Genomic DNA, 19110 nt, shown 5'->3' on the forward strand with positions numbered 1-19110 from the left:
AGTGTAATAAATTATTTCTGATATTTTTAACAATATGAACACTATCATAGAATAAGTATATTTTAATATTTGGACTATCAGGATGATAAATAAATAAATTTGAATGATTACCAAATTTAGAATGAAGTAAACTAAATGCATTTACATTTGCTTGATGATTGTCAGTAACAACTCCTCGAATTTTAAAACCAGATAAAGAAAGAGAACTAATAGAATCTGATATTTGCTCTGAAAGCCATTTACCACTAATGGTAACTTCGGGTACTGCTTTTATAACATAAGGAATAGATTTCTTTAAACTAACAATCATAAATGCAACAACTCCTTTGTACAAAATACCATTGTCATCTGTACCCACATAGACACCACTACAATATTGTGCCTGTTTCTGAAGATAAAATTCATCTACAATTAGTATTATATCTTCATGTATTGAACCCTTCTCACGAAGTGTTTTAATAGCCTTTATTGCATCAACTCCACCTTGTTTTATTTTATTTAATAAAGAAATTGAAGGTAAAGGAAATGATTCAAGTAAAATTTCATATGCTTGTTTAGATGTATATCTTAATAATAAAGCATGTCTTATCATATCTGCAGAATATTGCGGTTGACCCTTTGCTTTATAGTATATTCTACTGTTTATTTCTTCAAGAAGTATATTTCTATTAGAAGAAGCTATATTTTTTATGTACGATGCAAGATTTTCTAGCATACTCAAACTAGTTAACTTGGCATTATGACCTTTAATTAACCATGGTGGAAGTGGAACATTATTTCCTTTGTATTGTAATCCTACACATAAACAATGATCAATTTTTATTGATTCAAGAACAGAAGGAAAATGCGTTAAAGGATCAAATATTAAATTGTAATAAATAACACAATTGAGATGTTTTTTAAATTGAAAACCTTCTGGTGAATGTTTACTGTTTAACTTGTTCCATTCAGTTATTTTATCATTTTCAGAAAAAAAACTAAGTTCATCTTCTTGATAAATACGAGTTTTACGTGGTCTTCTTAAAGCAATTTTCATTAAAATGCTTTTCACATAAGACAGAATTTGGTGAAGGCACCCAATCACTACGATTTACAAAACGAATCCAATAATTTAGCAACTGTTGATTTTTCAACGGAAAATGAAAAGAAGCAACTTTTATATCTTCTAAAGAACTGTTGTATCCAGTTTTACAACCAAATGCAACACATTTGTTAACCATAATATTCAGCTTTACTAATAATAACAAATTGTCTAAAATAGCATTAGCATATATATATATATATATATATATATATATATATATATATATATATATATATATATATATATATATATATATATATATATATATATATATATATATATATATATATATATATACACATATATATTTACATATATATATATATATATACATATATATATATATATATATATATATATATATATATATATATATATATATATATATATATATATATATATATATATATATATAATGTTTTTTTAATATTGCACTGTCATTATTTTGTTGCGTAAATAGGCCTCTTAGAATCGAATCGAGTGTAGGGGAGAAATACTCCTATTGAATTATAAAAAACCCGTATCCGCGTCCCGCATTGCGCATAAATCTGTGATAATTTTACATAAGTTATTTTTTGTAAACAACATGCGTAATTTATTCAATGATTTATAATTTATTAAGAATATTCTTATTCTTATTATATCATTTATTTAAAATATTTTTCAAAATATAGCCTAAACCATAATAGTTTTTTAATTATAAAAAATATCCACATTTTATATTGGATATTTTATTGAGGAGATTTTTTAGAATTAAAACAAAAAAATGCTAAAAAACTTTTTTTCTCTATTTTGTTGAATCTTTTCTCTATATTGTAGAATCTTTTCTCTATTTTGTGGAATCTTTTTTTAAGATATTATTTTTTCTTTAGGCAAAAGTTTTGTTTATTTGTTTGTTAGAAGGGGCGGATAGGGGGGAGATAGGGGCGAACGTTATACCGTGGATACTCTACTTTTTTTAAATCTATAGAAGAGAGTGGTCTAAAACGGGCCTTTCTGTTGAGACAGGCCCCCATCTCATCTAATCTTATGCTTAGCCAAATATTATTGAAATTTAACATTAGTATGTTGTTCAGCTAACCATAAGAAAACTATCCCCGGAAAGAAAAAAGCCCTGTTCCACCCTCACTGTTAAAATTTTTTTTAATCTATTCTTTTATAAGCAATATTGAAAATAATGTTTTTAACAAAATGTTGATCAGATATTATAAAAAGGTAACAACTAGAGGAGTACCGGATATGATATCCGACCGGATAATCCGGCCAAAATGCCGAATAATTGTATATCATATATCTGGCCGGATATATCACTATAATATCCAACCGAATATATCATATGAATCGATGTATACAAAAACGTATTAAGTCATAAAAACTGTTTTTTTGGGGAACGAGAAAAAACTTATTAAATCCAAAATTATTACTTTTAATAATTTCAAAAAAAAAATTTGGGTGCTTTTGACATCTTTAAATATTAGATTTGTTAAAATATATATATCAAAATTTGTGATGTTTATATGTGTTATACATAGTTAAAGTTGTCTGACTTAAAAATAGTTTTTATGACTTAGAACGTTTTTGTATACATCGATTCATATATCTTAGATAATCTCTCATCCCACCTGTACACATATTGTTATGCTGTAGAAGTTTCTATGACTCAGTTACAGAAGAGCTTTGAGCACATTCTGTCTCAATTAAGTTTACTTCGAGTGTCAAATTTCTAATATGGTTATGGAACAGATGATTATTTATTACTATAATATAAAATAACTGTCAGTTCTTGATTAAAACTCGGGTTTTATACAGGAATTAAATAAGGAACCCATTTTAGGCTAACACTAGGGTGAAATGGGCCCCTGGCATCTCTCTTTTTATCGGTTGCTTATTAACGTAAGGCATATATGCACCTTTAATTTTCAGATAACAAATTGTAGAGCATAAATTAAATATCCTTAAAAAAAAATTGTTTTTAGGTTTGTGTGTGCGAGGCTAGATGATTATATCATTTTTTGAAAAGGGGGATATTTTAGACAACTCTCCTCAAATATTTAACAAATCACGTTGTTTAAAAACTGAAACAAATTAGGCCTATTAAACAGGCTATTTAAAAATGATATGACATTTTATTAAATTTGTTAAGTTAATGCCTGATTTAAAACTTAAAAAACAACTAGAATTAGACAGGTTCGTACCGAGCCAACTTAGCGCTTCGGGAAAGCAAGAAAAATTGTGCTCCCTTCCTCTTAAAAAAAATTAAATGTTAGTGTCTTTAACTCTGACATAATTTTTATTTAAAGAGACGGGGCGCAATTTATCTCATTTACAGAACAAAAGAGCGCTCTTTTGTTCACTAAATGAGCTTTAATTAGAGTTTACGTAAGAAGGCGCAATTTTAACTATTTTTCGTATCAACATCAAAGAGACCAAATTTATGCGCCCCCGTCCTTGCCCTCAGTACGGCCCTGTAAATAGAATAGAATGGAACTAGATTTTTCATGTCATTTAATGTTTTTAAAACGATTTGTGGCTATGAAAATAGCCGTTTTTTAAACTTGATAGGGTTGTATCATTGACATTGGAAAGTATCACTGACATCCGCATCTTTGATTGAAATGTGGGCACACTCGCAATGATATCATTGTGGATATTTTGTGCATTGCACCCAATCGTTCTTTTTAGAGGATGTGTTCTTGCAAATCTGTAATAATAATATATTAAATGTCATCCTTGTAATCACTACTACAATATCTATTACTCCATCATTTTCTCAAATTTCATAGACAGCTATAATTTAGATATAACTGTAAACAACTCAAAGAAACAAGGAAACATGTGTTTATAAGGATAGGACCTAAAATGTAACAACGGTATATATTTATTTTTCGCCAACCAAATCGCATTTAATTCTAAGTGGATGAACAAAAAAGTAAAGGAACATGTTATTCTCTAATACAATATTGGAATAAAAATTTCAGCTTATTATTATGTTAAAATAAAATAAACACTTACCCTACAAATATCGTACAAACGTTCAAAACCACTTTCAAGGTTCTTTAAACACCTACCGCATAAAGTATCGTATATATATTTACGAAATTGTACTTCATTAAATGGATCATTGATATTTTTTTCTGAAAACACAATTTTAAAGAAAGTTAAATAAAATAGAAAATAAAAAAATTCGTGTAGTGATGCATTTTTAAATAGTCGCAGACAAATTATAAGTTATGCAAACTATAATTAACAATTATAATTTATTGAACAATTACAGAATTAAATTTATAGTTAATAATGCATAAATGAATTTATATATGCAATTAATTAAATATAAGCAACATAATAAAAAATTAGTTATAAAATCGACAACTAAAAAAATGCTAATATATAAATATTACTCAAGATGCACTCTGTATGCAGAATGTATATTGTGTAAAAATAATGATACCTTCACAAAATTGTAATGCATAATAGCATATGTAAACACCACAGTTGTAACTATCCTTCTGTAAACAATGACTTGGGGCTGAAATGACGGTTGGGTTTAAAATTTTAAATTTTAGTCAAAAAAGGTCTTTAGCAACAGCAATGAATTTATTGTGTGAAAAATTATTTGGCATAATATTGCAATGGAGTGGATCAAGTACAGTTACTTCTTTTGTTATAACTTATAGATATATTAAAATCCATTGAAAATTAGTTGGGTTAAAAGGAATAAGGACTTGTTCTATAACTTTAGTATCAACATCTCTCCATAAAAGCCGTAAACTTTTTGAACAGCTTAAAGCTGATGCTTCAGTTGGACCCAAATATTTCATTGAAGGGTACCTTTTTTTTAAGCAATGAAGAAAACTTCCTATGACTTTATCTTGAAGCCAGCCTTTTTGAAAACCTGCAGTGCTTTTTTTAAATTAAAGGAAATGTCAGATGGTATATTGTTTTCTAATGTCAAAAGGGAAATAAAAGATACTTGGTGAGAGCCATGTCTAAATATATCAATAAATTAAAAAAAAATATATATATATATATATATTTATATATATAAACAAACACACATATATACAAATAATTTATATTTTACACACAAGTATAACTAATATACTGAAGGAAATATAGTTTATTGTTTTATTTACTGTCTAATATATTATCCATTACATCAAATTAACTTGAATAAGCAAATTTATTTAAAAGCTAAGATATTCGTAGAAAAATTGAATAGTAGCAAGTATTTGAAAATGTATTTAAATAGCTTACGTAATGAGAGTGTTGGTGAAGTCACGAGTTTCAATCTTATCGCATATTATTGTACTTTGTTTATCATGAATTAGATCAACATGTTGCTGAGACAATTTCGAACTATCTCTTCTTTTTAGTTTTGTGCAGGATATTGATATGGTTTTGTTTCCTTTTTCCTATTTTCTTTTCTTGTTCTCTTAAATTTATTAGGCTGCCATTGATTATCCAACTTCTTATTTGGTTCAAAATTTAAAAGGTTATTATGTGGCTTTACAGGTATCTCAATTGAATTCATACTTTTGATGGCTTAAGCTTGACTGATCATGTCTTCCAGCTGTCTGTTCATTGAAGGAAGTTGCAAACTTATTATCATGGGATGAGAAATTAATGTAGATATTTCATCAATATTTTTTTGAAACCTTTCAGTCTCATTAATAAATGTTTGTGATTTTTGCTTCACTTGATTATTACCAGTATTAACAGCTAAAGATACTTTTGTGCAGTTTTTTTCATGAGTTCTCAAAAGAAATGATCGTAACTTATGAACATGCTTGCAAAGGATTACGATGTCATTACAATTACACCTATATAAATGCTGACACAAACCATTACAGGCAGGATTTAGACATGAATCTAAACACAAACTTTTCTTACAAGTGTCAGTTAGAATGTCAACATTATATGTTACATCTTTTGATTGACTTTTAACTGTGTACTGAGTTAATGAACATTTAATAATACATTTATCTGAAATCAACATTCCTTTTTCATGTCTTTCTTTGTACTTTTTTGGGAGAGATATTGTTCCAAGATAAATGGTGTCTCTTTTGTGGCGCCAATAACTATCTTCCTCAATTGTTAAAAGTAAATTGATTAAATCGTCTAACCTTTTATTAGGTCGTCTTACCATATAAACTGTTTTCAATTTGTTATGTAATGACTCACATAACATATTAGTATCAGTGTCAGCATGTTGAAAGTTGCGATAACAAAAAGCCCATTTTATATGTCGAGGAGCATAGTATGTAACAAAGTAACTAATGAAGTTAGGACATTTATGTTCATATGTCTTTACAAAACCATTCATAGTTGATAAAAAAACATCAGGGTTTTTTTCGTCAATGATTGTCTCTAAGATCCTAAAAACTTCTTGTAAATTAGATAGACCGACTAAAGGAAGTTTATTGCGCCATGCACGTTTTACATGCCATTTGCATAGCAAGTGGCGCACATCTCCAAAAACATTATTAAAAGAATTCCAGCCTGAAAAATCATCATCTGTCATAACAGCATTAACTTTAACAGAATGATTGCATCTCCTTTTTATTTCCTCTAAGAATGGTGTTATGATTTGTTCATCTGCATGGTTAGAAATAAGAAAAGCTACTGGATAACCCCTTTTAAAATCATCTCGAACTAGTAAAGTTACAAGAGGAAATGCATACTGATTGGTGCAGTGTGTAGCATCAATACAAACAATTTGTGATGAATGCTTTTTAAACATTGATAGTTGATGCTTTGTTTGTATACCAACGACAAAGGAATCCTTATTAAGGTCAATGCCGTCATACACTTTTAGGCCGATAACAGTTTGCTGTCCTTGTGGCTTATAAACCAGAATGCTATTAAAATCTTCAGACTTCAACTTTTGAACAAGTAAAAAAGTTGAAATGCTATCATCAGGGTGAAGCCGACATCCCTTTTTTACTGCTCTGTTGATAACAGAAATATTCTTTTTTGTAAGAAGACGTGATTTAGTTAAAATAGCATCTTCATCATTTCTATTTTGTCTGTTTCCAAAACTTTCCCTAAGATCACAATAAACCGTATTTACAGTTACACCTAATGATAATTTAGCAGAAATAATTTTTTTAATATTACCTGGGATAGGTTGGTACATGGTATTTGTAATATTAACACTGTGGTTATGAGTTTTGATATACTGCACATTTGTGACACCATTTTTGTTTACTGTGACAATTATTCTGAAAGGGCAGAAGGCACCTGATTTAACACTCCCTCTGTAGTACCTTTTATTAGTTTTTCTTGCTGGTTCACTAACAGAGCGATGCGGTTTAGAATGACTATCATTTTGACAAATGAAATAACTTGTTTACTGAAAAAAAACAAATGAAATAACTTGTTTACTGAAAAAAACTACTACTTTGTTTACTGGAAAAAACATAACTATTAAGTTCCTCCTTTTCCTTCCATGCTAAGAATTCAGATTCTGATAAAAAATTGTAGGATTCTTTGAAAAATATACCTTCATGACATTCCTCTATGTGTTTAATAAGTTTGACTTTTTGAAAAAATACTTGGCCGCAGTCTTGATAGTGACATGGAGTTCTTTTATCTTTGGATTGATCATCTCTAAAAATGGTTTTATGTACCTGTAAAGCATGTCTTTTCATATTATCTTTTCTTGTAAATGACATCATGCAAGCAGAACACATAAAACTAAAAACAACAATTTTTATTTAACTCTTTATATACTTTAGTTACTTATTGACATCAATTAAGTATTTTACCCGGGTTTTTTAAACTGAATTTCTGTTAAACTATTCAATGGATCGATTGATGACAATGCTGAAAAAAAATAATGTAATTTTTGTTTTTAATTCACCACAGAAAACCACTAAAAAGTTTCATAATATCAACATAATGGTTCTTTTAACTATTTAAATTTAAAAAGGGGAGAATTACTCTCATATGAAAAAAATTCTTAAAATAGGAGATTTATTGTATAAAAAAAACTTGACAAAAGTAAAACTTACTCTTATAACAAAAACTTTAAAAAGGGGAGAATTACTCTCATACGAAAAAAATCATTAAGAGAGGAGATTTACTCTTTTAAATAAAACTTGACAAAAGTAAATATTACTCTTACAACAAAAACTTTACAAAAGGGGAGAATTACTCTTCCACACCACCAAATAGGTTAATTTTATTAATAAAATGATTCTCTTTAATAATTTAATTTTGAAAAGGGGAGAATTACTCTCATATAAAAAAATCCTTAAAAGAGAAGATTTATTGTTTTAAAAATAACCTGATAAAAGTAAAACTTTCTCTTAAAACAAAAACTTTAAAAAGGGGAGAATTACTCTTACCACAGAACACCACCAAAAAGGTTCATTTTATCAATGCAATTGTTTTTTTTAACTATTTAATTTTGAAAAGGGGAGAATTACTCTCATGTGAAAAAAATCCTTAAAATATGAGATTTATTGTTTCAAAAAAAACTTGACAAAAGTAAAACTTACACTTTTAACAAAAACTTTAAAAAGGGGAGAATTACTCTTCCACAAAACACCACCAAAAAAGTTCATTTTATCATTAAAATGGTTCTTTTTAATAATTTAGTTTTGAAAAGGGGATAATTACTCTCATATGAAAAAATCCTTAATTTAAGGATTATTTTTATATGAGTTTTAAAGCTTATAAGAAGAGATTTACTTTTTTATGGGACTTACTCCCACTATCGATATTACATAACAACTCAAAAAACTAAAAACCCTACCTTCATAAGGATTTATTTCTGCAGCATTAACAAATGATAATTTATCACTAAGCTTGTAAAACATTTCTTTGTTTAATTTCATAATAAGTTTATTTACTTTAATAACACCAGGAATTCAAAAACTTTACTATTCACGACAAATTTTCACGACTAAAACATGCGACAAACTTTATGCTGGTCAATTTACGGGCTAATGTTTACGTCAGGAGTATTTCTCCCCTACGTAAAATTCCTTAGAATCGGCCTCTAAAATGTAACATACACGGCCGTGTAATATAGTAGGCCATGTACCGACAGTGACCAATGGGTCACTGTCGGTAGCATTATTAAATGAAGAGTAACCGTCATTTGAAAAAAATATATATTTGTAAACGCCGTTTAAGGAACATTCATTTGAAAAAACTTAGTATCTGTCGTTTGAAAAAAAAAAAATTTTCTTTAAAAAAATGTTTTATGTTTGACCCATTTATATCACATTCAATTTTTTGTTTCAAAATAGTTCTAATTTCTTAAGATTCTTAAGAGTTATACACCAATCAATAACAGAATAATGACTTTATCAAGGTTGTTGTCCCGTACAAGACATGTTGACTTGTATAGGACAAGAACAATAAGGGCGCGTGTGGCCAGACACTCTTGCCGGAAATAATTCCAGTAACTTGGTAGCGCATTTTTAGAATATATATATATATATATATATATATATATATATATATATATATATATATATATATATATATATATATATATATATATATATATATATATATATATGTATATATATATTCCATAAAATTATAAATAATGGCACGAACAAAGTTTATATAAAGAGAAAATATTAAAAAAACTTTATAGGAGATTTTTTACCTGGAAGTGAAAGTTTAGCATGACATTCTTATTGGGTAGTATATATAAAAAAAAAACAAACGCGGGAGTAAAATCATACTAATGTAATAGCAAGTCCAGTGGGCACGTTTTTCTTAGGTTTAAATCCTAATAAAAACGTCCAAAGAACGTTTAAAAAACGTACTGTGCCCACTGAGAGAGGTAATGCCGTAGCGGCCTAAATAAATTCATTTTTGCGCTCGTCCAAGAGACTTCTTAAAATCATCTTAAATACTTTGTTTAAATATTATAAATATTATAACTATTGTGCATATTTTATTTATTAACAACATTAATAATGATAGTTATTATTTGTACTATAAATATATAAATTATCATTATGAATAATAATTATTAAAACAATATGGATACGTGTTTTTCAGACTAATCTTTTTTTTAAAACAAAAAATAAAATTATTTACTGTTTTTTCTGTAAATTACTGCTTTTCCTATAATTAATGTTTATTAAAAATTTCTTCGTTTTTATTTTTCAAAGTTTCTTAGAATACATACACATGCATACATCGACTAATATAGCCGTAGTCACAGTGTAATACATAGATTGACTGACATAAATAGAGGGTTTAGGCTTTGACAGGCATCTTTACACTAAAAGCATTTCAATCTTTATTTAAATAGGATTTGGTTTGTGCTTAACAAATTATTCTAATTTATATAAAAGTTACTAAGTTAAATTACAGTGGATTTTTTGATGAAATAACCTAAATAAATGGTTATAATTTATGTACAAATAATAAGCGCATATAAATAAGAAAAAAATTTTCAAACGCGCAAATTTACAAATAATGCTTACAGACTAGACCGATTCAAAATTGTGTATAAAACAAATAATTTTTGAACTTTATTTGGGCTACCCTTTGATTTGATGTGGTTTGTGGTCAGGAAATTTAGTTCCAAATTGCAAACTTAAATAATGTGTTTTAGGCTCAATTAACTTTTCTTTTTAACAGGTCCCTATTATTTTGAAAAAAGAAGTTTTTTCAAAAGTATGTCATGTTGGGTCTTACAAGAAGCGAAATTATATGAAAGTTTAAAAAAAAAAGATAATTTCATACTACAATTATTATTTTAGATTTAATTGCACAAAAACTATGGTTTTTAACTAGAAATAATTTTTTGCAAGTTTTTAATAAAAATAAAAATTTTTTAATTTTTTTTTTATAAAACAATTTTTGAAATTTATATATTATTTTGCTTTTTTTGAGTACCAGGTTGACCTACTTTAAAGGAACTTTTTTTTTTTAATTTTAGAATCCTATTGAAAAGTAAACTTAATTGAGCTGTTACTAAATATTGGAATAATGCTTTGAAACTTTAATGATTTACTTTTTTTCATCAATTAACAACATTTAAACATCTAGCCACTTAATTATTGAAAAATATTTTTTTTGAACTGGTCTATTGCAGACATTTTATAGTTTTACACGCACAACGAGAAACATTGCTGAAGCAATTAAAATATTTAATAAACTCAGTTTAAATATTTTAAAGCTTTATAAATTCAATTTTCAATTCTACCTTTTTAAACATTTAAACGTTTTAAATTTTTAAACCTTTTAAAAGAATAGTGTTTTGATTGTTATGATTGTTTGCAAAAACTTTTGCAAACAATCATAACAATCATATAAAATGAAACTTGATGTCAAGTATTTAACATTTGTTTCTAGTTAATATTTAATTGCATTAAAGCAAACGAGCAATTTTTTTTCATTACATCCGCCGGCTGGAAGCAAATATTTCCGCCTCCAATGTTACGGCCTCAGCCATTTAGGAGACAGAAGCCATCGGAGGCGGCCTCCAAATGGCTTTGCCTCCAAAATTTCTTCTGGAGGCGGTCACCATTGGCTTCAGCCTCTCTATTTGCGTCGGCCTCCAAAACATTTTGCCTCTAAAAAAGAACTCTGGCTGTAGCCGCCAATAGAAAAGCGGAAGCCACTGGAGGCGGAAGAAAAACATTTTGCCGCTAAGAATTGATTGGGAGGCCGCCGCCAACAGCTTCCGCTTCCCTAAAAAGTCGGCCTTTCGACAGTAAGTTACCGCCGGGCGGCATTATCAACTCTGGTTAGAATCATTAAGACAAACCATCTTGATAAATTACTCTACTTGATATTTTTATGTTAATGCATAATGAAAAAAACTGTATTTTATTACAATTTTATTTTATCATTTATATTACAATTAATTTAATAAATTCATCTGGTAACGGTTTTCCTCGATAACTCTTATGTTTTCTAAAAGAAATGCTTGATACTTTTAGATCTGATCTGATACTAGAAAGTAGTGCATCTGATTGGATCTGATCTTACTAAAAGGTAGTGCATCTTATTCATCATATTATTTAACCTTGACACTTTTGTCGCGTGCTTAAGTCTAGAATTTCTTATTTGTTTATTAAAATTTTCCAGTGCATCTTCCGAATATACCCCGATTGGCAAAAGTAGTTTATGTGATTTAGAAGAACTCTGCAATAACTCCAATAAAGATATGGTTATGAGAATATTATGCAATCTTTTAATTATATCACAATCAACTTTAGCAATTTCAAAAAAAACTTCTTTATTTTTAAATGTTCTTTTGACAGTATTGCTGTCATTGGTATTGCCGAACCCAGCTTTAGGCATGTCAATATATAGGCTTAATCGTCTCTGAAGAGTAACTGAATCTTTTTCTTTCTTAAGTTTACTGATAATTTCTCCTCAATTATTTTTGTCTTATACTTCTTAATTTCCTTTTTATGAAGAATAAACTCCAAGCACTTTACCCAGCAGTGCAAAGCTGAACTTCCGCGCACCAAGGCTGACTCTTTTTGAGTTTTTGCATTTACTTAATCAATATTGTTCACTTCATTGGGTTTAACATTGCACACATTGCAGGATTGAGTGGATTTTTTCTCTGTTAGTGCGTTAACTACTTTATTATCAAACATTGCAAGATCAAACCTATCGGTTATTTTAAAGGTCACCATTCTTCCTGAATATTAAAAACTTTGCGAAGCATCTTTAAGGTATTTGTTAGATTTTTTAAAATCTGATTCTGGTTCTCTGGATAAAATTTCAAGACTCTTTTTTTTATGATGTAGATAAGAGACAAAAGTGACGATTTTAATCATTTCCATTTTTCCAAATTTTGTCATATTCTACTTTGAGCAATGTGAACACAAAAGCTGTACTGAAAATCTTTTCTTCATGCTTGAGTTCTTTAATTATGTTGCTTGTCTCGTATTTCTGCTCATAAATACTTTGGCTTGACGTTCGATCAAAACCAATCTTTCCATACCAAACTCCAAATATTTCGTTATCTTGATGTTCAGTGACTATTTCTTTTATCCTTTTCCTTTTGCTTCTTTCTCCAAGAACACTCTATTTATGGAGTGGAACATTTTTTTACCTGATATATAAACCAAAAAAATTACAATTATTTGCTACTTTTTTTCAAAGAAGTCTTTAAATTTAAACAAAAAAATCAGGCTATTTTTTTCTTTATAGTATTTTTGAAATCTATACTGTCAAAAGATTATCTTAAAAATGAATATACATTTATAGAGAATACTCCATTTATTTATTCCATTTAACACACTATTTATGGGGCTTTCCGGAACCAAAATGGCTATTTTTATTGGACATAAGATTTCTCTGAAGCCAATGATTTTCTTTTTGTATAAATGTATCATAATTTCGGTCACATTGTTTTAGTTTTTTTTTCACCTTTAAAATAAATATAACTAAAGCAACTTTTATTTAAGTTTTCTTTAGTATTTTTTATTTCATTAAGTAAATCCTACTAGAATCTTAATTTATCCTCTCCTACTTCACACATATTTGGGATAGGATCTAATCTTTTCATTGTTAATGCTTTTAAGAACCATTAATATAATAAAATCTTTAATATATCAGAAACATTTTAAACTATTTTATACATTTCTTTACTTTTAACTGTCTAAAATTTTATGTAATTATTGCTTTAAAAATTATCGCATTTGATTTCCTGTAATAATATTATATTACTTAGTTACATTTATATTACAGGAAATGCTAAAGTTGTTGAGCTTTTTCAAACATGCTCTACTTATCGAATAATAAATCATTCTTAAATATTGACAATAAATGTCTACTAAATAGTAAAGTAAAAGTGGGTCAAACCGATCATACTATTTTTTCGATCACTGATCGAAAATTTAAATAAAACCGGAACTGATAGGAATATTTAAAAAATAAAAACACCAGAAGTAAGAGAATAATCTCCTCTATTCAAATGTGTCAAAATAAAATCCAAGTCATTTTTCAGTCATTTTACTTTTATAAAAGTTTAAAAGAGAGTCGTAAAAACTTGCTTTTTTCTTTTATTTGCTAACGTAATAATTCGGGAACCATAATTCGTTTAAAAATAGTTTATCTCTATCTTGAAGAAAATTTAATTTTAATACCGATTACATAATTTTTTTCGTTTTGTAGTTAAAAATTAGACAAAAAAGTAAGAAAAATTAATATTAAATTTTTTCTGGTAAAACCGATCATTCACATATTTACTTTAAGTTCCTTTATTAAGTAGAATGTGAATTTTTAAATTAGGTAACTAGGTGAATTAAATTATTGAATTTTCTCATGTGTTAGTTCCGGATTCTTCTTATATAAAGTTATTTTACAAAAATGACTTAATGATATTTATTAATTATTCACTTTCAAGATGACAACAAGTAAAAAGTCATACAATGAAGAAGGTATAGAAGCTGCGTTAAATGGTATAAAAGTAAAAAATACTTCAATCAGAAAAGTTGCATTCAAATATAGCATTCCATTCTTAACTCTAATAGGTCGCAAGAACAACAGCAATGCTAGCTTCAAGGGATCCGGATCAACAACCGTACTCTCACAGTAAACAGAGTCAATTATGGTGCATGCGTTTAAGTTCCTATGTGATTGGGGTTATGGTTTAACACGAAATGATGTCATGGACTTCGTATGCGGTTACTTTCTTCGTAGAAATCAATCAGGTCTATTTAAAAACGCCAGGCTTGGCAAAGACTGGTTTTATGCATTCATAAACCGATAGTCTAAAGAAATTTCCACAAGAAAAACTCACACTTTAGCATCTGCCAGAGCCGCTTCTTGTACGCAAAAAATAATTGATAATTATTTCGAAGTTGTCACTAAACAATATCAATTGTCTGGGATAACTTCTGGTTGTCACATTTGGAATTGCGATGAAACGGGTTTCTGTGGTGATCAAGGCAAAGAAACTGTAGTATGTCGAAAAGGTGCAAAGCGTGTTTTAAAACTCACTGGTAACAATGAAAAAATCCATTATACAGTGAACAATTGCTGTAATGTTGATGGATACTTTACACCACCATTCGTGGTATACAAAGCAAAACAAAACTTTAGAGCTGAGTGGGCTTTAGGTGGTCCGACTGGCACCAAATATTCAATTTCTAAATCTGGTTGGATGGAGCATGACACATTTATGGAATGGTTGAATGAAGTGTATATACCAGAATGTCAGGCTATTAGTGGTACTCATATTTTACATCTTGATGGACATACGTCTCACGTCAGTTTAGCAGCTGTATTGCTATGTCGGGAAAACAATATAATTTTGGTTTGTCTACCAGCCCAATCATCTCACATTCTTCAGCCACTGGATAGAGGTGTCTATTGCCATGTTAAGCAAGTGTGGAAGGCAGTTCTTACCAAATATTACAAAGACACAAAAAGCAAAAACTTAGATAAAGAAAATTTTCCTACGTTGCTCAAACAGGTGTATGAGAGCGGTAAGTGTTTTACACGTTTGCACGCTATTACTGGTTTGAATATACTGGGTTATTTCCACTTAAAAAAAACAAAATCAATCAACAGGCATTAGCTATCTCCGAAACGTTTTATCAACCGACGTCTTCAACGCCATTGCGAACAATAAAGTCTTTAGCATTATCTTCTGAACCAGCAACAGCAGCTTCGAGGTTCGACAAGTACAGAGCACTACATGAGAGAATGAAAATCGAAATTGAAAATGAGCTAAAGAGTTTTGTTCAAGAAAAAAATTAGTCTCATGTAAAAAAATCGAGGCAACCTAATATTCCAAAAATTGCTGGCCAATGTATTACAGAACACGGTATTGCAGATCATCTAAAAAAGAGAAGAAGTTAAGCAACTCAAATTAGCTGAAAAACAAGCTAAAAAGCGTAAAACCATCTGCAAACTCCTAATGCCATTGCCAAACCCTATAGAAAAAGAAGTAACTCAAAATATAGAACCGATTACAACACCTTCAGCCAAAAGAAGAAAAGCTATTAAATACAGAAAGTGTAAAAAAAAACTACATTCGGGCATGATGTCATGCGAGAATCCAAATTGCAATACTTGGCTCTGCAACAAAACATGTTTTCCAAAAAATTTTGTAACAGGTTCAGATTTTTTTTGTTGTAAAAAATGTAAACCTTAAATCTTTTATTATTTCTGTATGCTATATAAAAAATATAGAACATATTTCTGTATGCTTATAAATAATATATAAAAATTATATACATTTACATTTATAAAATGTTAAATTTATTAAATGTATTTTATATTGATCGGTTTTTTACAGACTTTCTGCCAAAAGCAAACATTTTTTTTTCTTCTAGTTTTAATATTTTCAAATACAATAAAAAATAAAAAAATTGAGAGTGAACGATCGTTAGCAAACTGATAACTATAAAAAACTCTATCCATTCGACCACAAGCTACGATCGCGCTACTGATTTTTTGATTATTTTTGACTGAGGAAGATTTGGCTAAAAAGGTGAGTTATGACGATATCATCGATATTTGGGCGGGAAAAGCTCTAAAAATTCATTTTAAAGCTGCTTATTTATCTTTCTCGAAAATTTTGTTGAATAAAAACTATAAGTTAATGTCAGAATGAGCTTCATCAGTAATTTTTAAAAAACAGGATCTCGTAATAAACAGTTTTTTACTTGATTTTTTCGTGAAAAGTTTTCTTTCAACTATAGATTTTTAAATAATATACAGTTAACTAATGGTTTTTTAAACCTACATTGTTTGAAGTTTGCATTTTATTGTTAGAAGTTTGCTTTTATTTAAAGCAATTTTTATTCCCCGTGTATTTTCCTTATCAAACTCGTGGAAGTATAGTTTAGTTATATAAACCTCAAAAATTGTTTATTTGAAGCGAATTTCTGATTTTTACAAAAAACACAAAAAAATGAAAGAAGTTTAGCCTAAATAATTTTATTTAATATTTATGAATTTGTGCCCAGAAGACCAAAATCCTCAATATAAGTCTTTATATGCTTAATCTCATCATCTAAGGAAATATTTTTTAATTGAAGTCAGATACTGATATGTATATTGTTTAAAGAAATTTGAACCAAAAGGTTGTCAAAATGATGAACTCAAATGACTGAATTTCTTTTTCTAGAGATTTTACTTCATTCAAGAGTTCATTAGTTAGATCAAGGTCACGAAGCTTCTGCAAAGATATAAAGACATCCAAAGGTCGCTTAACCAACGGCTTCACAACCTCAATGTGTGCATTCCATTGGGTTTGCGAGGTTTGATGAAAAGACATACCAGTTTTCTTAGCTAAGACTTTTCATCGAATAGGGCTTCCATTAAAAAGATTGTAAAATAAATGAATCAAACCAAAATAGTTCTTACTTTTTTTTTCTTACTTCAACGGAAGGTTTAGCAAAATAAACACCGGCTAGGTCAAGGTTATGAGCGCTGCATGACATATAAAGAGTTTTAGGGTTCTTCTGAATTTCAACTGTTTTTACTTTTTTAAACACATCAGATATGTAGGCTTTATTGTCGTACTCTTGACCTCCGCTGTTTTTTAAATTGATTTCATTTGGATCCAAGACGTCCATCATTTTTTTTGCCTTGAGATTTTTCACACTGAGAAAACTTTCTTTAACTACCCATCTTTTATCAACACCATAGTAGAAGAATCAGAGAATTAAGGTGATTTGCTCAGTTAACGAGAATGGAATAGTAAGTGGCCTTATAAGCCTCTTATTATTCCATTCTCGTTAACTGAGCAAATCACCTTAATAATGATAATGATGTTACCGTGTACAATTCCTCCGCACTCTTTGATAAATTCATTTTGAGAACTCCAACCTCAGTATTGCGCATTACTTTTCTTAGAATCTTGTTGGCAGTTGAAAAAGTTCTTCAAAATGCTAATAAAAGCTTTTGTTGTTTTTTTCTGCCTTTAAAGCCAGAATATTTTTTTCTTGAAACTCAACATTTGTTGTTTTGTATGTAGTCAAGAAACTATGACAAATCAATAATTTCTTAATATACTGTTATTATGAAAAAGAGCTCAATATTGATACATAAGTTTAAAGTAAATACAATAGTATAAGATATACTTTTTTACTATTGTAATAATTTTTACTTACCGTCAAAGGGGGTTACTTTGGCCAAAAAACTTACACCTTAACACTTTTGTAATGTTATATTTAATGTTATATTTAATGTTATATTTAATATGAATTGTAGTAAGTTAGTAAAAACATTTTTAAACTATTAAATAAAAGATTCCCTATCCATCCATACCACTTTTTTAAATATTAAAAATAATATATTTATTTTTAGTTATTTTAAAAATTTGGACATAATTACCCTGGGGTTGGGGTTACTTTGACCACTTGTTGTTTTCTCATATAAAACGCATTGTAAAAATATTCTAGTACAAAGATACCCCACCCATTGAGTAACTATGGCCCAAAGGAAAGTAATAGACAAATTTAAAAATTCAAAATCTTATTTATTTATAAAACATTAGAAGCAAAACACGACATTGAACTTAATTGAAAAAATTGGTTACACATGTAAAACTGAAACCTGTCAAGTAAATTCTAAACTAAAAGATTTTAGTTGCAAACTAAAACACTTAAAAAGGAAAAAAAATATCCAGTTCAGGAACTTTAAAATGTCCTCTTTTGTTCAATAGTTTTGGAGGCTCAATTTTTGAAATGACATCCTTCCAACTGTAAATTAACTTGTCTTTCTTCTGGGGCCAAACCCAGCACTTGCTTTTCTTCAACAGATTCACTAACTTGATCCGTCAGTGTAGGGTTCCGCTTTCTAAACAATCTTACCCATTCAATGCCAAGAAGATTATTTTTAAACTGAGGGATTGTGCGCCCAGTTTTGTCTAGATAACCCTTAACTATAAATCTAAGGTATATTTCAGTTAAGGGAAATCCAAATTCAGCCATCTTACAAATATGTTCCACAAAGACTTTCTCTTGCTTCTCGTCTATCACAGTTGGCCTTCCTGGATTTTTATTAAAAATGTTATTTAACTTGTTTTTTATTGTACTTCTTGGGATTTTGTACAGTTTAGAGGCACT

The 19110-nt window shown here is 28.7% G+C and overlaps 2 protein-coding genes across 5 annotated transcripts; one reads left to right on the plus strand and one right to left on the minus strand.

Moving 5' to 3' along the window:
* Positions 1-3572: 3572 nt before the first annotated feature.
* On the minus strand, positions 3573-9077 carry LOC136087284 (uncharacterized). Of its 4 annotated transcripts, none has more exons than XM_065809729.1 (6): positions 8844-9077; positions 7852-7909; positions 7587-7780; positions 4533-4610; positions 4097-4218; positions 3573-3785 (listed from the first exon to the last, which is right to left on the minus strand). In XM_065809729.1, the coding sequence occupies exons 1-6, from the start codon at positions 8923-8925 to the stop codon at positions 3723-3725; spliced, it is 597 nt and encodes a 198-aa protein (XP_065665801.1). In that variant the 5' UTR covers positions 8926-9077; the 3' UTR covers positions 3573-3722. The 4 variants fall into 4 exon arrangements, with proteins under 4 accessions (XP_065665801.1, XP_065665803.1, XP_065665802.1 ...); XM_065809731.1 differs by having other exon boundaries at positions 7587-7693; positions 8844-8976; XM_065809730.1 differs by lacking the exon at positions 4533-4610.
* Positions 9078-14432: 5355 nt separating this feature from the next.
* LOC136087080 (uncharacterized) lies at positions 14433-18261 on the plus strand. The gene is made up of 3 exons (XM_065809586.1): positions 14433-14620; positions 14819-15516; positions 18254-18261. Exons 1-3 carry the CDS (start codon positions 14433-14435, stop codon positions 18259-18261), a joined length of 894 nt encoding a protein of 297 aa, XP_065665658.1.
* The last annotated feature ends 849 nt before the right edge of the window (positions 18262-19110 follow it).

The sequence above is a fragment of the Hydra vulgaris genome, chromosome 11 (assembly GCF_038396675.1).
Source record: "Hydra vulgaris chromosome 11, alternate assembly HydraT2T_AEP".
Classification (NCBI taxonomy): Eukaryota; Metazoa; Cnidaria; class Hydrozoa; order Anthoathecata; family Hydridae; genus Hydra; species Hydra vulgaris.

What these genes read in the sequence shown, in the direction of transcription:
- LOC136087080 (XM_065809586.1), top strand. Translation starts at nt 14,433, where the DNA reads ATGACAACAAGTAAAAAGTCATACAATGAAGAAGGTATAGAAGCTGCG. An exon ending in TCAACAACCGTACTCTCACA is followed by an intron (nt 14,621 to 14,818) that starts GTAAACAGAGTC and finishes AATTTCCACAAG; the next exon opens with AAAAACTCACACTTTAGCAT.
- LOC136087284 (XM_065809729.1), bottom strand. Translation starts at nt 8,925, where the DNA reads ATGAAATTAAACAAAGAAATGTTTTACAAGCTTAGTGATAAATTATCA. An exon ending in AGAAATAAATCCTTATGAAG is followed by an intron (nt 7,910 to 8,843) that starts GTAGGGTTTTTA and finishes ATTTTTTTTCAG; the next exon opens with CATTGTCATCAATCGATCCA. An exon ending in ATTCAGTTTAAAAAACCCGG is followed by an intron (nt 7,781 to 7,851) that starts GTAAAATACTTA and finishes TGTTGTTTTTAG; the next exon opens with TTTTATGTGTTCTGCTTGCA.